Source organism: Carassius auratus, chromosome 30 (assembly GCF_003368295.1).
Source record: "Carassius auratus strain Wakin chromosome 30, ASM336829v1, whole genome shotgun sequence".
NCBI lineage: Eukaryota > Metazoa > Chordata > Actinopteri > Cypriniformes > Cyprinidae > Carassius > Carassius auratus.
The window spans coordinates 15,722,736-15,741,905 of NC_039272.1; the positions used below are offsets into that span (position 1 = coordinate 15,722,736).

The 19,170-nt window shown below is 40.4% G+C and overlaps 1 protein-coding gene across 1 annotated transcript; it reads left to right on the forward strand.

Moving 5' to 3' along the window:
* The first annotated feature begins 1,207 nt into the window (after positions 1-1,207).
* LOC113049962 (uncharacterized) lies at positions 1,208-18,476 on the forward strand. Its single transcript, XM_026212695.1, has 6 exons — positions 1,208-1,375; positions 1,631-1,753; positions 1,841-1,897; positions 13,612-13,722; positions 16,582-16,719; positions 18,126-18,476. The coding sequence occupies exons 1-6, from the start codon at positions 1,208-1,210 to the stop codon at positions 18,474-18,476; spliced, it is 948 nt and encodes a 315-aa protein (XP_026068480.1).
* Positions 18,477-19,170: the final 694 nt, after the last annotated feature.

The following is a 19,170-nucleotide window of genomic DNA, read 5'->3' on the forward strand; positions in this document are numbered from 1 at the left end:
GTGCCTCAGCAGCGACAGGTCCTGAACCGCGGGAAGCAGATGGCTGCCTTTTTTTCCCTCAGAAGAGAGACGAATGAGAGAAAAGCTTTTTTAATTGAAAAAACACTCACAATGCACGCAGATTGCCTCCTCAAAGATGCGTGTGTGCTCTTCACCCAAACAAATGACGCAAAGATTGTGTGTGTCATTGGGTGTCAAATAATGCCGACACGGATGCACACATTGTCTATACACTTGCTAGTTGTTGCCATGATAAACAGAAAAAGATCGCTCTTACCGGTTCTTTCAGATGCACGCCGACATCATGATCATGATCATGATCATGATCAAACAGAACAGTCAGTGAAGATGAAGAAGAGAATGACTTGTGTTCCTGGTGCTTGTTTATAGTCACGCCGGTAGTGACGTCAGAGGCTGTCGCCGGCCAACAAGTTGGTGTTTTTTCAATGTATGCTTCAGACACGGGTCACGGCGAGGTGTTCCCCATAGCGCCCCCTAGAGGACACAGTTCAAAGTTTCCTTGAAAGGGGAGCACTCCTGCTTTGCTTGAACTTGAGGCAAAGGGGGAGCGCGCATAATTATGGTCACGCTACTAAAAAGCTCCAAAACTATATTTATAGTTTGAAATTCTTAATAAAATTTGAATGAAGATTTTGAATGCCGAGACTTCGTTTCCTGCTGTGTCCTGTCTGCCAGCTCGTTGTCTGTGTCCTTGCTGCGCTGCGATGTTTTCCACTCTGTAAGAAAATGAACGTGTCGCAAGAGCAAGTACACGAGAGGCTGGAAATAGACGCGATGAAGCGCGATGCGTAACACTAGACCAGACGCGTTCACATCATTGATTTCGCGGCTAAAATAAATGCTTCTTTCAGTACGATTAAACAAAGAAAATGAAATAGTAGCACAGTAATTATAGGGGTGGCAACCGTGGTGGCCGATCAGATGTCAGAGGTATCCAGTGCCACCCTGGACCCTCCTCTGCCTCCGTCACTGGCTGGTATCCATTGATTTTCATATATATATATTATATATGTATTTTTTAATAGTAGCTACTCTCAAAGGTTTGGTTATCATCATTCTTCAAAGAATTATTATTTTGTGGTTAACAGATAAAAGAAACCCATACAGAGAGTAGAGAGTAGACAATGACAGAATACATTTTTTGTTGAACTTTCCTTTTGATTGCAGGTGAAAACTTTGCCAAAAAATGGAAAGCAGCAAGTTAATGTCAACTGACAAAGCTACAGTAATCATCCAAGTAAATCCACAGGTGAAACAAAATAATGTTATTTGTGATGACGAACAGCAGGCCAGAGTAGCATATCACAATACAGCTCTTAAAGGATTTTTCAAAGCACAACCAAAGGCACTGGGGGTAATGTTGAATTACAATTATTACGATTTTGGGCATATTTTATTGCCATATTGTCTTGTGTGATAAAATGAACAGAAAATAAAACTGTGTTTTCAAATGCCCTGAAGTGAATATATGTGTGTCATTCTGATTGCTTTAAGACTGTAGTGCATAAAACATTACTGTATCTTTTCCTCTAAACATTAATGATATGCCATAATGGTAAAAGATAAATAATAAATAAATAAGCATTTAACCCATATCTACCCTGTCTAGACTGTCCAGATAATGATTGGAGTGGTGATTTTCTTGGTTGGTATTGCATACACCTCTAGTGACAATACCTATGAAATACCAGTTGTTATTTTTAGTGGCATCACCTACTGGGGATCCCTTATTGTAAGTTTCTTTTTCATGGCTTTGCTATTTAACTTCTTATTCTAATTCCCAGAATGAATTTTAACATGTCCTGTGTATATTTCTCAGTACATCAGTGCTGGCTCTCTGTCTGTTGCTGCGCAGAATAAACTTCATCTCTGTGTGGTATGTATTTATAATATGCTGAAAAGTAGGGTACAGTGGGGCTACGGGGTAAAAGGACTTTGTGATTGTATTGTCAAACTCTTAAAAACCAAACAGCAACAAAATCATCACAATTCTCCTATATATATATATATATATATATATATATAAATTGCTTTAGCTGCCTTTATATTTTCATAATTTTTAATTAAATCTATAACAAGAACAACAGCCTTTTACACAAAAAAATGCTGGCTTGTTTTTTCAAACTGAAAAACTGGTCTGGATTATAACCCAGCGGCGCTGGTTTAGGAACTCGGACGTGAAGGAGAGCACGCATGTCACATTTAGATCATACGTCTTCAGTTTGAAAAGCTGCCATTTTCTCAGCGTGAAAGAAGCAAGGAGTGAAAGACATTATGGTAAGTAAAGTTTCAAAATGTAAAGTTATCGTTTATTGTTTACCCTGTTTTATTGAAGGCGGAAGGTGTTATGAAAGGTGGAAACAAAAGAGCTTAACATTAAATAGAAAAATATGCAGATGTGGTTTTCGCCTCTGAAACGGAGGTCTTAACGGCCTCATTTAACGTTACTGAACGGAAGATGTACTTTTAATATAACGTCGGTGAGTGTCTTATGTCATATTTACAAAATATTTTACAATATCTGCACATTTGGAGGTGTTAATGGGCGGTTGTGGTTACGGTTACATATGTTAATTTGTTATCGAATTTTTTGTGGTTAAACTGAATGTACGTTAGTTTCCTAAATGAAACCGCATTATGTAATAAAGACTAGCATGATTATTTTGAGGCTGTTGAAATGGCAATTGTTAAAAGTATGTTTTACATGTAATATTTCAGACTTGTTGAGCCGTGTCTTCACTGTGTCTGCACCGAGAGTTAAAGACACAAAAGCTGTTTGTGTGAGGAGTCACACAGACTGTGTGAGGAGGAGGCGGTGTTCTTCTGAAAGATGGACAGATGGGTTTAAGGAGAGTAAACTTTAGAATTCTATCAGGTTATCTTTATTTTTACTAAGACTAAAATAATGTTTGTTTTTGTAGATGTTGAAATCCAGAGACAAGATAACTTCATTCTTTTGAGAATGATGTGAGTTATTTTTTAGAAAATGTATGTTTCTGTTGTTTCTTGCCTGTTTACTTCACATTTTCATACAACAACAGTGTGATTATATGTTAATATTTTATTGAAACCATTGATGTCACTTTTTTAATTGAAGAACTCTAACTTTGGAGTTAAGGACATAGAAGTCTGCTTGTGTGAGGAGGAGGTGATTTTCTCAGCTTTAGAAGACAGGGAAAGATAGTTTAAGGCAAGTAAACTTCATAATTTCATGTTATCAGTTATCAGTTGTTGTTTTTTTACTAAGAGTAAAATAATGTTTCTGTAGATGTTGAAAGCCAGGGAAATGGGAGAGCAGTTATTTTTATTTTTTATAAGTTATTTTTAGAAAATAAATGTTTCTGTTGTCTCCTTTCTGTTTACTTCACATTTTGATTCAAAAACAGTGTTTACATGCTCACTTTATTAAAACCATTGATGTCTGTGTTTTTCATTGCAGAACTCAAACTAACTTTGGAGTTGTCTGATTTGGGGGGTCATCATTCTTGGTCTTCCCTCTTAAAGGTAAAGTTCACACACACACACACACACACACACACACACACACACACACACACACACAAAAAATTACGCAGCATCTCGTTCCTTCGAGGAACCAGGGTTACATACGTAACCTTAGACGTTTCTTCTTCAGGAACTCGAGATGCGTCGAGAACGTTTGGGGAACGAGAATGCCCACGCCGCCAGACTTTCCAATCTCTGCCTAGTGTGGAAGAGCACAGCTAAAGCAAGAGAAGGAGAGGAGCCTGACAGAAATCGGGGACAACCCGTCCAATGCCAAACTTTAGAAGGAAGTGAGACTTGACCCCACAGGACAGGGGAGATCAGAGGACTCGAGGCTTAGGACAGCATCCTGATCACCGCTTAGCATAAGCTTCTTCTGGCCGGAGGCCTCAGCCTCAGCCTACCATGGAGGAAACATGTAACCAGAGGGTTTCTGCTCACTGACTGGCCACCGAGAGGGGCGTGGTAGGCCACCATAGCTGCCACGTAGACCTTCAGGGTGGAGTGGGTCAACCCTGCGGAGAGCCTGCAGGAACGCCAGCACTGTAAAATCCGGGCAGTTAACTGGGTCGAGCTGGCAGTCTCCGCACCAAGAAGTGAAAAGCTTCCACTTCAAGGCATACAGTTTCCTCATTGAGGGAGCTCTGGATTGGAGAACGGTCTTACAACCTCGGTTGAGAGACCGGAAGCTAAGAGTTGTGCCTCCTCAGAGACAACACCTACAGCCTCTAAGCTCCATGCGGGGGCTCACCCTCCGCCTGCGAGAGGAGATCTGTCCTGATGGGAACCTCCCATGGAGTGCCATCAAAAAGAGAAATCAGGCCCAGGAACCATACCCGGCCCGTCCGGAACGGGGCTACTAACAGCAGCTGGACTCTGTGCCGGCGCACTCTCTCCAGAACTCCTGAGAGCAGAGCAATCAGGGGAAAAATTTACAGATGAAGCCTCGGCCATGTCTGTACCATGGCGTCCAGCCCCGGTGGAGTTGGATGAGTCAGAGAAAGCCAGAGGGGACAGTGCGATGTCTCTCGAGTCGCAAACAGATCCACCCGAGTCTGGCCAACATCTCCAACTCTGCTTCATCACCTCAGTGTGAAGCCGCCATTCCCCGGGCTTCGGCCCCTGCCTCAACAGGATGCTCCCATATTAAGATGCCCAGGAATGTGAACTGCTCTGAGCGAGAGGAATTCGTCCTGGGCCCACACAAGGATCTGGTACGCTAATTGTATAAACGGCGTGAGTGCAGACCTCCTTGATGGTTTATGTAAGAGACCACCGCTGTGTTGTCGGTGCGCACCAACACATGGTGACCTCTTAGGTCTGGGAGAAAATAACGAAGTGCACAAAGCACGGCCAGCATCTCCAGGCAGTTGATGTGCCATGTCAGATGACGACCACTCCACAGACCACGGACAGGGTGGCCACTCATGACCGCACCCCAGCCGGTGAGGGACGTGTCCGTCGCTAGCATACTGCGGCGACAAGGAGCTCCCAGCACCGGGCCCTAGGACAAGAACCAAGGCTTCCTCCACATATCCAAGGCACGTAGGCAGTTCCGCGTGACATTTAGCATGCAAAGTGGGTTTCCCCTCAGGGAGAACCCCTTGGTCTTGAGCCACCACTGAAGGGGTCTAATGTACAGCAGGCCAATAGTATTCACGTGGGGCTGGAACATGGTTGGCACTGCTCCGCCCAGCAGCCCCTGACCGCCTAAACCTCCTCAGAGGAAGAGCGGTACACACGTGTTCTCACAAAAGAAATCACATCCCTAGAGCCCTGTACATCTAACTTCACATAGTCAGATAAATATGTCATTCTAATCTTGGTGAGTACAGCGGGATTTTCAAAGCGTTTGGCCATAAAAGATTGTTCATTACCAACTTTATTTAGACCTGTTATGTGTATCTGTGTAATTAATTATTTCTGAGTCCGTAGGTGGCGTTGTGGGAGGATTTCTTATGTGAGAATTATGACGTCATCGGGGATACCGGATAAAAGGCTCCGAGACGGCAATGGCGGTGCTCTCTTTCTCTCCGCTTCCCATTCATCAGCGTCTCTTATCGCCTCTTGGAGGCGGTTTTTGTTTGTTTTATGTTAAGCTTAGGTTTAACGTATAAAGTTGTGTTTTGATATTTAGTATATTTCTTATTGTTCAGTTGCGGGTGGTGTATGTATTTATTTATTAGTTCACGGTTGCTTATTTAGTAAGAACTGAGCGAGGGAAGCAGATGTCCGGAAGACTCACCTGTTTTTATTTTTCGGTAGCCAGGTAAGAACTTTACTCTGAGAGCAGGTGTAGTTAGGGAACTGTTTTCTTAGTTTTCCTACCCGTTAACTGTTTGTTCTCTTTATCATCCATTGGATTGTTTTCTTTATTATAAATATTATTCGTGAATGTTTGATTTTGAACTTTAATTAAATAGAGACGTCTTGGAATTCACATCAGGGGTTGTGATTCTTCTTTGTTATATGTTCGGCCTGTGTCCTTAGAATTCACGAGCCTTGAAATGGTAATGGGCCGTAACATATTTGGGCGCTCGTCCAGGGATTGATCTGGATTTTGTGTGACTTCGTGTGATCTTTTTGATCTGTTCACACTTGAATTTGTTACTTTGTAACTTTGTTGAATCACAGACTTTGATGGGCATTTTTTTTGGATTGTGTAGTGCTTTATTGTTTTTCTCTTTAACCTGAGACGTTTATAAATCATGTTTGAATTAACGAATTTTATTGCAAATCCGACGCAAGCTGAGTTGTTCCAAATTAATAGGGTTGATCTTATGAAGATTGCTGCACATTATAAGGTTGGTTTTCGTAATACGCAGTCCAAACGGGAACTTCAGGTGTTGCTTGTGGATTCGTTGCATAAACAGGGCGACTTTGGTGAGGAGGAAAAGCTGGTTGATTATCCTGAAGCGGATGAGGTTAGTTTAGATCTTGCTTTACAAGTCAAAAAGTTGGAGTTGCAAGCTAAAGAGCACGATAGAGAGTTGTTAAAAGAAAGGGAAGAATGGGAGCGTGAGAAAGAGAGACGAAGAGAGCGTGAGAGGCATGAACTTGAGTTGAAACGGCTTGAGATGGAACAAGCTTGCCGCCTCAAGGAAATCGAGCTGAAAGCTCGTGAAAGGGGTGCCGCGGATGTTTCGGATTTCGATGTGGGTCGCAATATTCGTATGGTTCCTCCTTTTCGAGAAAAAGAGGTAGACAAGTTTTTTGCTCTTTTTGAACGGGTTGCCATCAATCTTAAGTGGCCGAAAACATTTTGGCCCATGTTGTTGCAGTGTGTTCTTGTGGGGAAAGCCCAGGAAGCTTATTCTTCTTTGTCCGTGGAGGAGTCTCTCGATTATGAGGAAGTAAAAGCTGCTGTTCTTCGAATTTATGAATTGGTTCCGGAGGCTTATCGCCAAAAGTTTCGTAATCATCGAAAAACTGATGAGACCTACGTTGAATTCGTTCGTGAGAAAGAGTCAATGTTTGATCGGTGGTGTGCTTCTATGAAAGTAAAAACGTATGAAGAGCTACGTGAACTGATTCTTTTAGAAGAATTTAAAAACTGTTTACCAGAACGCGTTGAAACGTATCTAAATGAGCAGAAAGTTCTCAAATGTTCTGCCGCTGCTGCTCTAGCGGATGAATATGTGCTTACACATAAGACTGTGTTTGGTACTGCACAAAATCCTGGTAGCAACAGTCGACGGGTAAAGCGCATCTTGGATCGTGCTCCGCGTGAGGATAAAGTGGCGGAGAATACGATCAAATCCGTGTCCTCACCCGTTTGTTTCTATTGCAAGAAACATGGACACCTTATTGCTGAGTGCAAAGCACTCAAAAAGAAAAATAGTGTCCCTAAACCGGTAGGTTTATTGATGTCCTCGCCACATTAAGAAGGACTGGAGTCGTTAGCTTTACAGGCTGACATGTGTGAAAAACAGGGGTATGTCCCGTTCATAATGGACGGATTTGTGTCTTTGGTTGGTAATGCAAATTCGCGAAAACCAGTCAGGGTACTTCGTGACACAGGAGCGGCTCAGAGTTTTATTCTAGAAGGAATATTACCCTTGTCAAATGAGAGCTCTATTGGTTTAAGTGTCTTGGTACAGGGATTTGAGATGGGCTTTGTGAATGTGCCTTTGCACAGAATTGAAATTGAGACCTCCCTTGTTACCGGCCGCGTTGTTGTTGGAGTGCGTCCGTGTCTTCCCGTTCGTGATGTCACATTTATTTTGGGGAATGACTTGGCGGGAGGAAAAGTTTTTGCCAGCCCTGAGGTAACAAATGTTCCTCTGTCCTGTGATACTCCTGATGAATTGGCTCAGAAATATCCAGAGGTATTTCCTTCGTGTGCTGTGACCCGCGCTATTTCACAGAGACTTAAAGATAAAAGCTTTGATAAATCAGAAGGTGAGTGGGAATTTGATTTGAATAATACGTTCCTCTCGAATTCAGATTTTGGTGAAAGGACGTGTTCAAACTCTGTTGATGGTTTAGACATCGCCATCAAGAAACGAGATGAACATTTCATGGAGCTTGATAAATTGTCTCTGTCACGCGAGCAGCTTATTGTTGAACAGAGGAAAGATGAGAAAATGTCATCCCTCTTTGAAGCTGTTGTTCCTGTTGAGCAACTCGAGTGTGTATCGCAAGGATACTTTGTTGAAGATGGTGTGTTGATGAGGAAGTGGAGACCATCAAATGCTGCTGCTGCTGACGAATGGCAGATTGTTAAACAGGTAGTAGTTCCTTCCTCATATCGTCCTGAAATCTTGAGACTTGCGCATGACGGTCCGTTCGCCGGTCATTTAGGAGTAAACAAAACGTATGATCGCGTGATCCGACATTTTTTCTGGCCTGGCTTAAAAAAAGATGTAGCAAGTTATTGCCGAAGTTGTCATGTGTGTCAAAAGATTGGGAAACCGAATCAAAATATTCCACCTGCTCCGTTATATCCAATTCCAGCCATTGGTGAACCATTTGAGCGTGTGATTGTTGACTGTGTCGGTCCCTTGCCTCGAACGAAGTCTGGTAACCAGTACTTATTGACAATAATGTGTACATCTACGCGTTTTCCGGAGGCAATTCCTTTGCGGAAAATTACTGCACCGGTGATCGTAAAATCACTTCTCAAGTTTTTCTCACTGTTTGGTCTTCCGCGTACTATTCAATCCGACCAAGGTACGAATTTCATGTTGCGTGTGTTTAAACAGGCTCTAGATCAGCTACACATCAAACACTGCACGTCAAGTTGTTACCATCCAGAAAGCCAAGGGGCACTCGAACGGTTCCACCAGACTTTAAAATCAATGCTTCGTGCGTTTTGTCTAGAGTTCCAGAAAGACTGGGATGAAGGAGTGCCTATGGTAATGTTTGCAGTGAGGGAGGTAGTACAGGAATCGTTAGGTTTTAGTCCGGCCGAGTTAGTGTTTGGTCATACTGTTCGTGGACCACTAAAGCTAATCAAGGATCATTGGACTAATGATCGGAGAACAAACAATGTTCTTGATTATGTTTCAGAGTTTCGTTTGAAACTGCACCGTGCATGTGAGTTAGCCAAAGAAAATTTGAAGATGTCACAACACCGAATGAAAACACGTTTCGATCGTGGTGCTAAACTTCGTAGTTTTTCACCTGGTGATAAAGTGCTAGTGCTGTTGCCAGTACCTGGATCTGCACTGCAGGCTCGTTATCATGGTCCTTACCAGGTGAAGGAGAAGGTGAGTGAGCTTGATTATGTGATAATGACCTCAGATAGAAAGAAAAAAACTCGTCTGTGTCATATTAACATGCTTAAACCGTACTTTGAGAGACAGCCAGATCTGTCTAGAGCGAAGTCAGCTGTGTTAATAGTCTCACCTACAGATTCTCCGGTGGTCAAAGAGCAGGCGCTGTCCAGTGCTGATCTACCTGCTGATGGGGTGCTGTCCAGTGCTGAACCTTTGCCTTGTCTATTGTTCTCGCATACCTCTGATAGTGCCGCCGTCCTAACCACACTGGAGGATGATGTTGATTTTCCTTCTACAGAGTTGGTGGCGGGAAGGTTGAGAAATTCTGAGATAATTCAAAAGCTTGACTCCTTTCTTTCTCATTTGACTGTTATCGAACGCTCTGACGTGATTAGTGTAATTCAGACATATGGTAATCTGTTCTCCGACGTTCCTTCACGTACTTCGCTGGTAGAGCATGATATTGATGTTGGCGATTCAAGGCCTATAAAACAGCATGCATATAGGGTGAATCCTGAGAAGCGAGCTCAGTTGAAAAAAGAAGTTACTTTCATGCTCGAAAATAACATCGCTGAGCCAAGTTTTAGCCCTTGGAGTTCACCCTGTTTGCTGGTTAAAAAGTCAGACGGCTTGTTTCGTTTTTGTACCGACTTTCGACGTGTTAATTCCGTAGCTAAACCAGATAGCTACCCACTGCCTCGTATGGAGGATTGTGTGGTTCGTGTTGGAAATGCTGCTTTCGTCACCAAAATCGATCTTTTGAAAGGTTACTGGCAGGTGCCTCTGTCGGATCGCGCAAAAGAAATCTCTGCGTTTGTAACACCGGATCACTTCCTGCATTACACTGTAATGGCTTTTGGTCTACGAAACGCACCGGCGACTTTCCAAAGGTTGGTAAATCGTGTTATTGACGGCATGCACAACATTGAAGCATATCTGGATGACTTGGTTATTTATAGTGCATCCTGGTCAGAACATGTAGAACAGCTTCATGTTCTTTTCAGTCGTCTGTCTGACGCGAATCTTACAATCAATTTAGCGAAATGCGAGTTCGGACGAGCTACGGTGACTTACCTGGGAAAGATTGTGGGGGGCGGTCAAGTTCGGCCTGTCGAGTCTAAGGTGGAGGCTATTACCCATTTTCCTGTGCCCACTACGCGGCGTGAGTTGCGTCGATTTTTGGGCATGGTTGGGTATTACAGGAATTTTTGTGTAAATTTTTCCGTTGTCGCCTCTCCCTTAACTGATCTCCTCAGTCCAAAAGTGCCATTTAAATGGACAGAACCGTGTCAAACAAGTTTTCAAAAGATTAAAGCGCTTCTGATTAATTCTCCTATTCTCTTTGCTCCTGACTTTTCCTCTCCGTTCTTGCTTGCTGTCGATGCAAGTGACACAGGTGCTGGAGCTGTACTTCTCCAACGAGATCAGACTGGTGTTGAGCATCCCGTTTGCTATTTTTCACGGAAATTTAATAAACATCAGCAACGTTACTCCACCATTGAGAAGGAGGCGTTAGCTCTTGTCCTTGCTCTCCAACATTTCGATGTCTATGTGGGTTCTGTTTCGTATCCGTTGATTATTTACACCGATCATAACCCATTAGTCTTTCTGGCCCGAATGAAAAACAACAACCAACGTTTGATGCGTTGGAGTTTGTTTTTACAGACGTTTGACCTAGAGATTCGACACATTCGTGGTAAAGATAATGTTATCGCTGACGCTTTATCACGTGTCTAATAGGAATAAATTGTTTTTCCTCCCTTTTTGTTAAAAAGAGAGGATTAAAAAAAGAACCGGGTAAGAAAGATTACTTTTACAATTTATTCACTTAAGGGTGAGGGTGTTATGTGTATCTGTGTAATTAATTATTTCTGAGTCCGTAGGTGGCGTTGTGGGAGGATTTCTTATGTGAGAATTATGACGTCATCGGGGATACCGGATAAAAGGCTCCGAGACGGCAATGGCGGTGCTCTCTTTCTCTCCGCTTCCCATTCATCAGCGTCTCTTATCGCCTCTTGGAGGCGGTTTTTGTTTGTTTTATGTTAAGCTTAGGTTTAACGTATAAAGTTGTGTTTTGATATTTAGTATATTTCTTATTGTTCAGTTGCGGGTGGTGTATGTATTTATTTATTAGTTCACGGTTGCTTATTTAGTAAGAACTGAGCGAGGGAAGCAGATGTCCGGAAGACTCACCTGTTTTTATTTTTCGGTAGCCAGGTAAGAACTTTACTCTGAGAGCAGGTGTAGTTAGGGAACTGTTTTCTTAGTTTTCCTACCCGTTAACTGTTTGTTCTCTTTATCATCCATTGGATTGTTTTCTTTATTATAAATATTATTCGTGAATGTTTGATTTTGAACTTTAATTAAATAGAGACGTCTTGGAATTCACATCAGGGGTTGTGATTCTTCTTTGTTATATGTTCGGCCTGTGTCCTTAGAATTCACGAGCCTTGAAATGGTAATGGGCCGTAACAAGACCAGACGAGCATCTCCGAATCACAACGCGAAGTATGATTATGAAGTTATGTGTCTGTTTTCTCCCGAGCGTCTTATCAGTATGTTTTGCTGTCTGCAGCCTTTGTTTGTGCTGATCGTCATGTACAAACACGTCATTAAAATGAAGTGTAACTCCGTGAATACTCAACGAAGAGACATGAGAGAGATATCTATAGAAAGCTTGACATGTCTACAAGAGCTGCCGAAAACAGATATTCTGTGATAAAGTAATCCATATGAAAACAACGCAATGTCTGTCTTTCATGTCTCCCTTCCTTATATCTAATGCGACCCCCCCCCCCCCCCCGTTGAACACGCTATTCAGATTCAAACTGAAGCGTGCGGTTTGAATACACCCACACAGAAGAAAAAGCAGTGATACTGTTCAAGTTTTTTTTATTTTACTATTTGCTTCGTGATGAAAGGAATAAGACATAATTCACCCCAAACAGATGCTAACGCATAGTTTACCGTGGAGGTGTGTGCGAAACAACCAATCTAACCTGACTATGTTAGTTGACCAATCAGAACACAGTATGCAACCGAAAGGTGGGGTTTTAGGAAACTGAATCTTTTGAACAGCTTCGCGCGAACCTTTTGGGGATCTGTGAGAATTGAGGTAATTTTAAAATTATATTTTGACAAAATGACAATGTTTTTTAACCTTGGATGGATTTAAACCTAATGTACAGGACTTATAAACAGTGATAGGAAGCTTAAAATTTTCATCTTACTGGCTCTTTAAATGTTTTCTTTGTTCAAATGTGTTTCTCTTTTTAGGCCACTGATGAAGAGCAGGCCGTGACTGGGATGAATGCTGGTCAGAGAGGAGAATCTTCTTTCCCCTAAACTGATGCAGCAGTGGTTTTAAAAGGAGGACGCTGTCCTGGATGATGTAGAAGATGTCACATGTGCTGATGGGGCTTCTTCATGATTACATCAATTTTGCTAAAGAGATCATGAAAGTTGACAGTGATGCATGATCTGTTTTCATGGACTATGAAAAAAACTGTAATTGTATAATTTGTAAAAACAATGTTAAATGCTTGTTCTGTGTTGTTAAGTAGAAATGGAGTTGGCACGCTTTCATTCATACACATGCTCACATTCTTTCACAGAAACGTTTGTTAAATGTTATAATATCAATTTTAATGTTGTGGTTTATTTGTGTACTTCATGCTAGAATAGTTGGTTAAGAACTTAACTAATTGTACATTTATTGTGTAATTGTGTTTTCATAAATTTTTATAAAATATAAAAAATGTAACAAAGGCCAATTTGATCTTAAAAGTTATATTCAACAAATGTTCAGTGCTTTATTTATGAACTCTGTAGCTGTTAATGCCATGCTTTTCTGCATTTCTTTTTACATGCATGTTTTTTTGTCTTTTCTCTTGTTTTTAATAAATATTTACTTTTGATTGTTATTATTTGTGTGTAAAAGTGATTTTTAAAATTAACAAGATTTGTAGGTTTAATGCTTAGCTCAGTTGTCAAGAAAAAGTATTCAAGAAAAAAATAAAATATTTTTTTGATCAACATACTGTATATTTTGGGATGAGCAATAAAAAAAAAACTGGCAAACAAACTAAAATCTTAAGGGAGATTTTAGCCACCCTAGTAATTTTGTGTAAACAAAATAGCATGCAACCACAAAACTTTCCATGATGAACACACTTTTACCACAGTAGTCTGAGACACGATACAATTTTTACCACTAACAGGATGTGGACTAAAAGATTATCTAATTTTCATCTCATCAGGCTCATTTTCAGTTTGCGTAATTAAAAACTTTTCAAGCCATTTTACATGTGTACAACATCATTATAACTATATGTCACATTTTAATAATCAACCTTTCTTCCTGTAGGTGAAAGCCTCTCTTGGAATGAATGTGATCAGTTCCATAACTGCAGTGATTGCCATTATTCTGATGAGCATAGAGATACTCATTTCACCGCCCTACAGAAGACGTATTCCGGTAGGTCTACTAAATTTACAATTTGCAACACTATACTACAGTGGTGTATAGCCAGAATTTTTATTTTTGGGCATGCCTGGGCAAAAGTGAGCGGGCACTAACTAACATTGCTTAACGCAAATCTGCGCCCCCCAACCACAAACTTAAGGGTAGGTGGGTGGGATGGAGGTGCTGGTTATACGTCACAATATTTTAAATATTTGTTTTAAACTAGGAAGGTGAGCCAGGATATCACACAACCAATGTGCAAACTTTGAACAAGAGTTAGGCCTATGTGGTGAACCTCAGTCGATTCACTAATGAAAGTAAAAACTGATGGTGCATTCGTTTTCTGATGCAGCATTAACGGCAAATAATCTCTGAGAAATTACGAGAGACAAATCAACTTCGTATGCTGAATAGTAGCCTATATTGCTAAATGTTTTAATTTGCTCACTTAATATTTCTTTTGTGGCCCGAACATAGGCTAGTGGGATTATTATTTTTGTTTTAAATAAACAAATTAAGAGAGAAGAAAGTTTCTTTTTTGAAAGTTGGTGCGTGTAATAAAGCTTTTTCATTCTGTTTTGCTTGGATGAGGCAAGGCGAGGGTGTAGGGAAGCTATTCTGGTGGCACCAATCTGCAGTCTTTTTGGTTGCTGCAGCACGTGCTGCATTTGTATTTTTTTTTTTCACTTCTTTCACTTTTCTTGTGAATTTACATTCTGCATTTAAATACCCACTGCAAATCATCCTGGGGTGGCCACAGGGGTGGCCAGGGTTTATACAGTTGGCGGCCGTGGCCTATAATTCTTTGAATAAAAAAACCTTTTTAAAAACATTTTCAATGAGGAGTAAGCTAGCCTAATCTTTATTCAAGGTCCAGGACCAGGACACATGACTGGGGAGGGGGTCCGAATCAGGGGTTTGGGGTTCATTTTTCATGTAAACGCTTGAAATACATTATTTAGGTAGTGCATTGCAATAAGTAATACACTTACATTACACTTACATACACTTACATACATTAACTAACATTAACTAATTGAACCTTACTGTAAAGTGTAACAGTTATTTGTTAATAAAGTAAATTGAAATGTAGGGGTTCGTTGGTGTATTAATTATGGGGGTGTGAAACACTCTGTCAGGGCTGAGTGAGATGATTTCTTAATTGAAGAGAAGTACACAATGTAGTTGGTTGATGTTTGATTTACTGAAGACTTTGTGGGTACACACATTTGTGGTTTTTCACATGTACGCACACTGTAACCCAGTATAATTCGAAGTCAATATCTTAAAGTATCTCTGAACTAGAATACAGCTGCCAAACTCTCCATGTGCGCTCACGTGCGATGCATCTCTAACCTGTGATTCAGCTCTACCTCACGTGATGCCATTGCAGCTGCGCTGAACTCTCTGATTGGTCAGAATCATCCGGGACTTAGAGACGACAGAGCCTTTTGCACACCCACATCCAGTACGTATCCAGACCAGATGGTGAATCAGCACCTAGAAAGGACCTCTACATCCCTGAAAGACAGCGGAGACCAGGACAACTAGAGCCCCAGATACAGATCCCCTGTCAAGACCTTGTCTCAGAGGACCACCAGGACAAGACCACAGGAAACAGATGATTCTGGAATTGAACTACTGGTTTCGTCTGGTCAGAGGAGAACTGGCCCCCCAACTGAGCCTGGTTTCTCCCAAGGTTTTTTCTTCATTCTGTCACCGATGAGTTTCGGTTCCTTGCCGCTGTCGCATCTGGCTTGCTTAGTTGGGGTCACTTCATCTACAGCGATATCGTTGACTTGATTGCAAATAAATGCACAGACACTAACTGAACAGAGATGACATACCTGAATTCAATGATGAACTGCCTTTAACTATCATTTTGCATTATTGAGACACTGTTTTCCTAATGAATGTTGTTCAGTGCTTTGACGCAATGTATTTTGTTTAAAGCGCTATATAAATAAACGTGACTTGACTTGACTTGACACACACACACACAATTGATCAGAAACTCATTCACTCATTCATCACGATCTAACAAAGTTACAAAAAAAAAAAAAAAAAAAAAAAAAACTAAAACAAACTTTCAAGTCTTTGTTAGAAAAAAGTTACGAGCATGATATAACTCAACACTGGACAAAAAGCGGTGACTGGAGCAGTGGATTCCAAACTAACATCTCTGATTTGGCATTGCGTTTTAAATATCAACAAACATGTCTGTGATTGGGTACATTATAAAACAGAGGTTATGGGCAACTTTTCCATCTAAAAGCAAGCAGAAGCAACAGCAGGCAGTTGTATGATTAAGACTATAATACATGCTAAACTTATGTCCGCCCGTCTTTCTCAGTCCAAAGAGGGGGGATGTTCATGGATATGTGAATTTACATGCACGACATGCCCGAAACAGTCTGGATAACTATTGGCTAATATGTCAATCAAACTCATCAATAATTATGCAAAAACACATTTTACTTATTTTAGTTGTTTGAGATTTTATAATAGTTCTCTAATTGTGTTAAAATAGGTTAAACAATAATTATTTAGGCTAACAAATATTATGTGTATAATAAACTGAAGTTGGGGGGCCTTTCATCAGAGTGGGTGGGCCTGTGTCATTATTTACTAATTTTACTAATACAGATATAGATACTAATAAAGATAAAGCACAGATAAAGAATAAAACAATTAAAATAAATAATAGTCTGTCTTGTGCACTAGATAAGTTCCAAGAGTTTGAAGCCATATGATGCCTCCTTAAAATCTAATAATATTAAGAAATTCACTCAGAATATTTGCAGAGATATTATTTGTTAAACTGTTTTCATATGTGTATGTTGAATCCCCTTTTTTATTTATGTTTTTTAGAACTTTAATATGTGGATCACTGGAATATTGCTGGTGTTCTCCATCCTTCAGTTTATCATCTCCATTTTAATCTCAGGATTTGCCTGCAAAGCCACCTGCAACACTGACTCTACAGTGGTCAATGTGGCACTTAACCAGGTAAATTATTTTTAGTGGTGTAATGGTGATTAATTTGAATGGAGAATAACTAAATAATTAAATGCAGTAAGATTGATCCATGCATATATTTTAATTTACATTTAACAAGCCACACAACTACAATGCAATGCTAGCTCTATGAAGAGGAATTATAAAGTGACCATAATATGGTCCAATGTAAACTGTATTCTGCTACATATTATAGTAGGCTAATAATAATATAATAAGTCGACTACTGTAAAATAATAGTCTTCAATAGTTTAGTTCAATTTACAGGGAACTATCTTTAAACTTGTATTGTTGAAATGAAGTTATGCTACATATAACTTATTTACTTCTAATTAAAAACAACAGCATACTTTATTGTAAACTACAGCCTTTTTTATTCAACTAGACTGGTGAAGAGTGTGACAATGGGCTTTTCCTAGTTAATCTTCACATATAGCCTATAAAAACAGTTATGGTGTGTGCAGCTTATTAGTCAAGTCCAGTCTCCTTTATTTATATAACACGTTGTACAATACAGATTGTGTCAAAGCAGCTTTGCAGTGTCAAACAGGAAAATAGTTTGTCAATACATGCAAGAGGACAATAGAAAAGTCATTTTTTTCTTTCAGTTAAAGTCAATTCATTGATGATTCTGTGATGTCATCATCCAGTTTACCTCTCATCAAATAGTGTCTGTGCAATCAGTCAAGCACCCATTACCCGCACCCCCCCCCCATCAAATGTTGTAAATAATAACAATTTTAAAACTGAAAATGAGTCTGAATCTCTTGTTTACTAACATATTGTGTCTATTACTTTCCAGGGATTTCCATAGTCACAAAGAAGAGATCCTAATGTCCAAAAGTTGCAAGGAACTAATGACTCATATTGTTGCTTCTGAAAACTCAAGCCAGTTTTTTTTTTATCCTCATCATCATCATCATAATTATTCTATTCTAATCTATTATTCATTTGGGAGTCACAGTCATGTTATTTGTGGTCAAAACAGACTAGAAACCATTTAGCGTTTTTCTTCTTTATTCTTTGGTATTTTGAAGGGATTTCATGTTAAGTTACTAAACAATATTCACAATTTAGATTTTGTTTTCAATTCATCTGGGCCTACTGGTTAGAGATTAGAACTTGTAATCCTAAGGTTGCGAGTTCAAGTCTCAGGCCGGCAGGAATTATAGGTGGGGGGAGTGAATGTACAGTGAGTGAATGTACAGTGCTCTCTCCACTCTCAATACCACGACTGAGGTGCCCTTGAGAAAGGCACTGAACCCCCAACTGCTCCCGGGTGCCGCAGAATAAATTGCTTCCCAATGCTCCGGGCTCTATATACAAAAATCTGGGCTGCGTATTCCCTAGTTACTGAGAACAGTGTTATCAGACATAACTATTTATTTTTATAAGAGTTAGGGTTCTCCAGGTCCTCAATAAAAACTGAGTTCTACCTAGACCTCAATGCAGAGAATTATCAGTTACATCAGTCCAAAATCCTGTTTCTCATCTTCAACATCAGTCAACATGGCATCTTCATGTACAAGAGGAAGGTGGATCCCATCCACAACTGGCCAACTCCCACCACTGTGAAAGAACTCCAGTTCTTCCTAAGATTTGCTAACTTTGATCGCTGTTTCATCTTCAGTCCACTAACCTCCCTGTTCCCTGGAAAGCCCAAGTCTCAGTCCTGGTCTTCTGCTGCCACTGAGGCCTTTGAGAAGCTGAAGCAGGCCTTTATCACAACACCGCTTAGTCCGTCCTGACCCCCAAGCATTGGAGCGGTGCTCTCTCTCTTTATTCAGTTTAATTCCCAAATCTCACGTAATCCAGGTTTCAAATATTGCAGGTTTCTCTGGGCCAGAGGTCATCTCAGATAGTTAAAAAGACAATGGAAATGTGTGCAGTGGTCACATGAGTCCACATTTCAACTTGTTTTGGGGAAAAATGGATGTTGAGTTCTCAGTCCCAAAGACCAAAGGCCCCATCCAGACATTCAGGAGCATTGTACAGAGGCATATACTGCTATCAAGATGAGATGTTTCATGGGAAGTCCACGGTTATTAGATCAAGACAATGGCAGGGCTCATTCTGCAAATACTACAACTGCATGGTTTTAGTGAATGTGCTAGACTGGCCCCATGAAAAGGAGAATCAGATGATGACGATCACAGACTGCTACAGAACTGGTATCCTCAAGTTCAAAACAATTAAACATTGTAACTAAAAGGAAAATTGATTAGACACAGTGTTAAACATATCTCTCTCCTAACGTTTTTTGAGTGTTTTGCAGATTTGTATATATTTACAAAAACAAAATGTGTAAAAACATTATATATGGGCATATTGATTTTTTATTACATTTTTTCCAAGGGAATCCTTGGAATATTGCTGGCATTCTGCAGTTCATCATCTCCATCTTTAGCTCAGCATTTGCTTGCAAAGCCACCAGCAAACTTG

Bases quoted from the DNA above. Each gene is read 5' to 3' on its own strand.
- LOC113049962 (XM_026212695.1), top strand. From the start codon at position 1,208: ATGGAAAGCAGCAAGTTAATGTCAACTGACAAAGCTACAGTAATCATC. The intron at 1,754-1,840 runs GTAAGTTTCTTT...TATATTTCTCAG, and splicing joins CCTACTGGGGATCCCTTATT to TACATCAGTGCTGGCTCTCT. The intron at 16,720-18,125 runs GTAAATTATTTT...TTTTTATAAGAG, and splicing joins TCAATGTGGCACTTAACCAG to TTAGGGTTCTCCAGGTCCTC.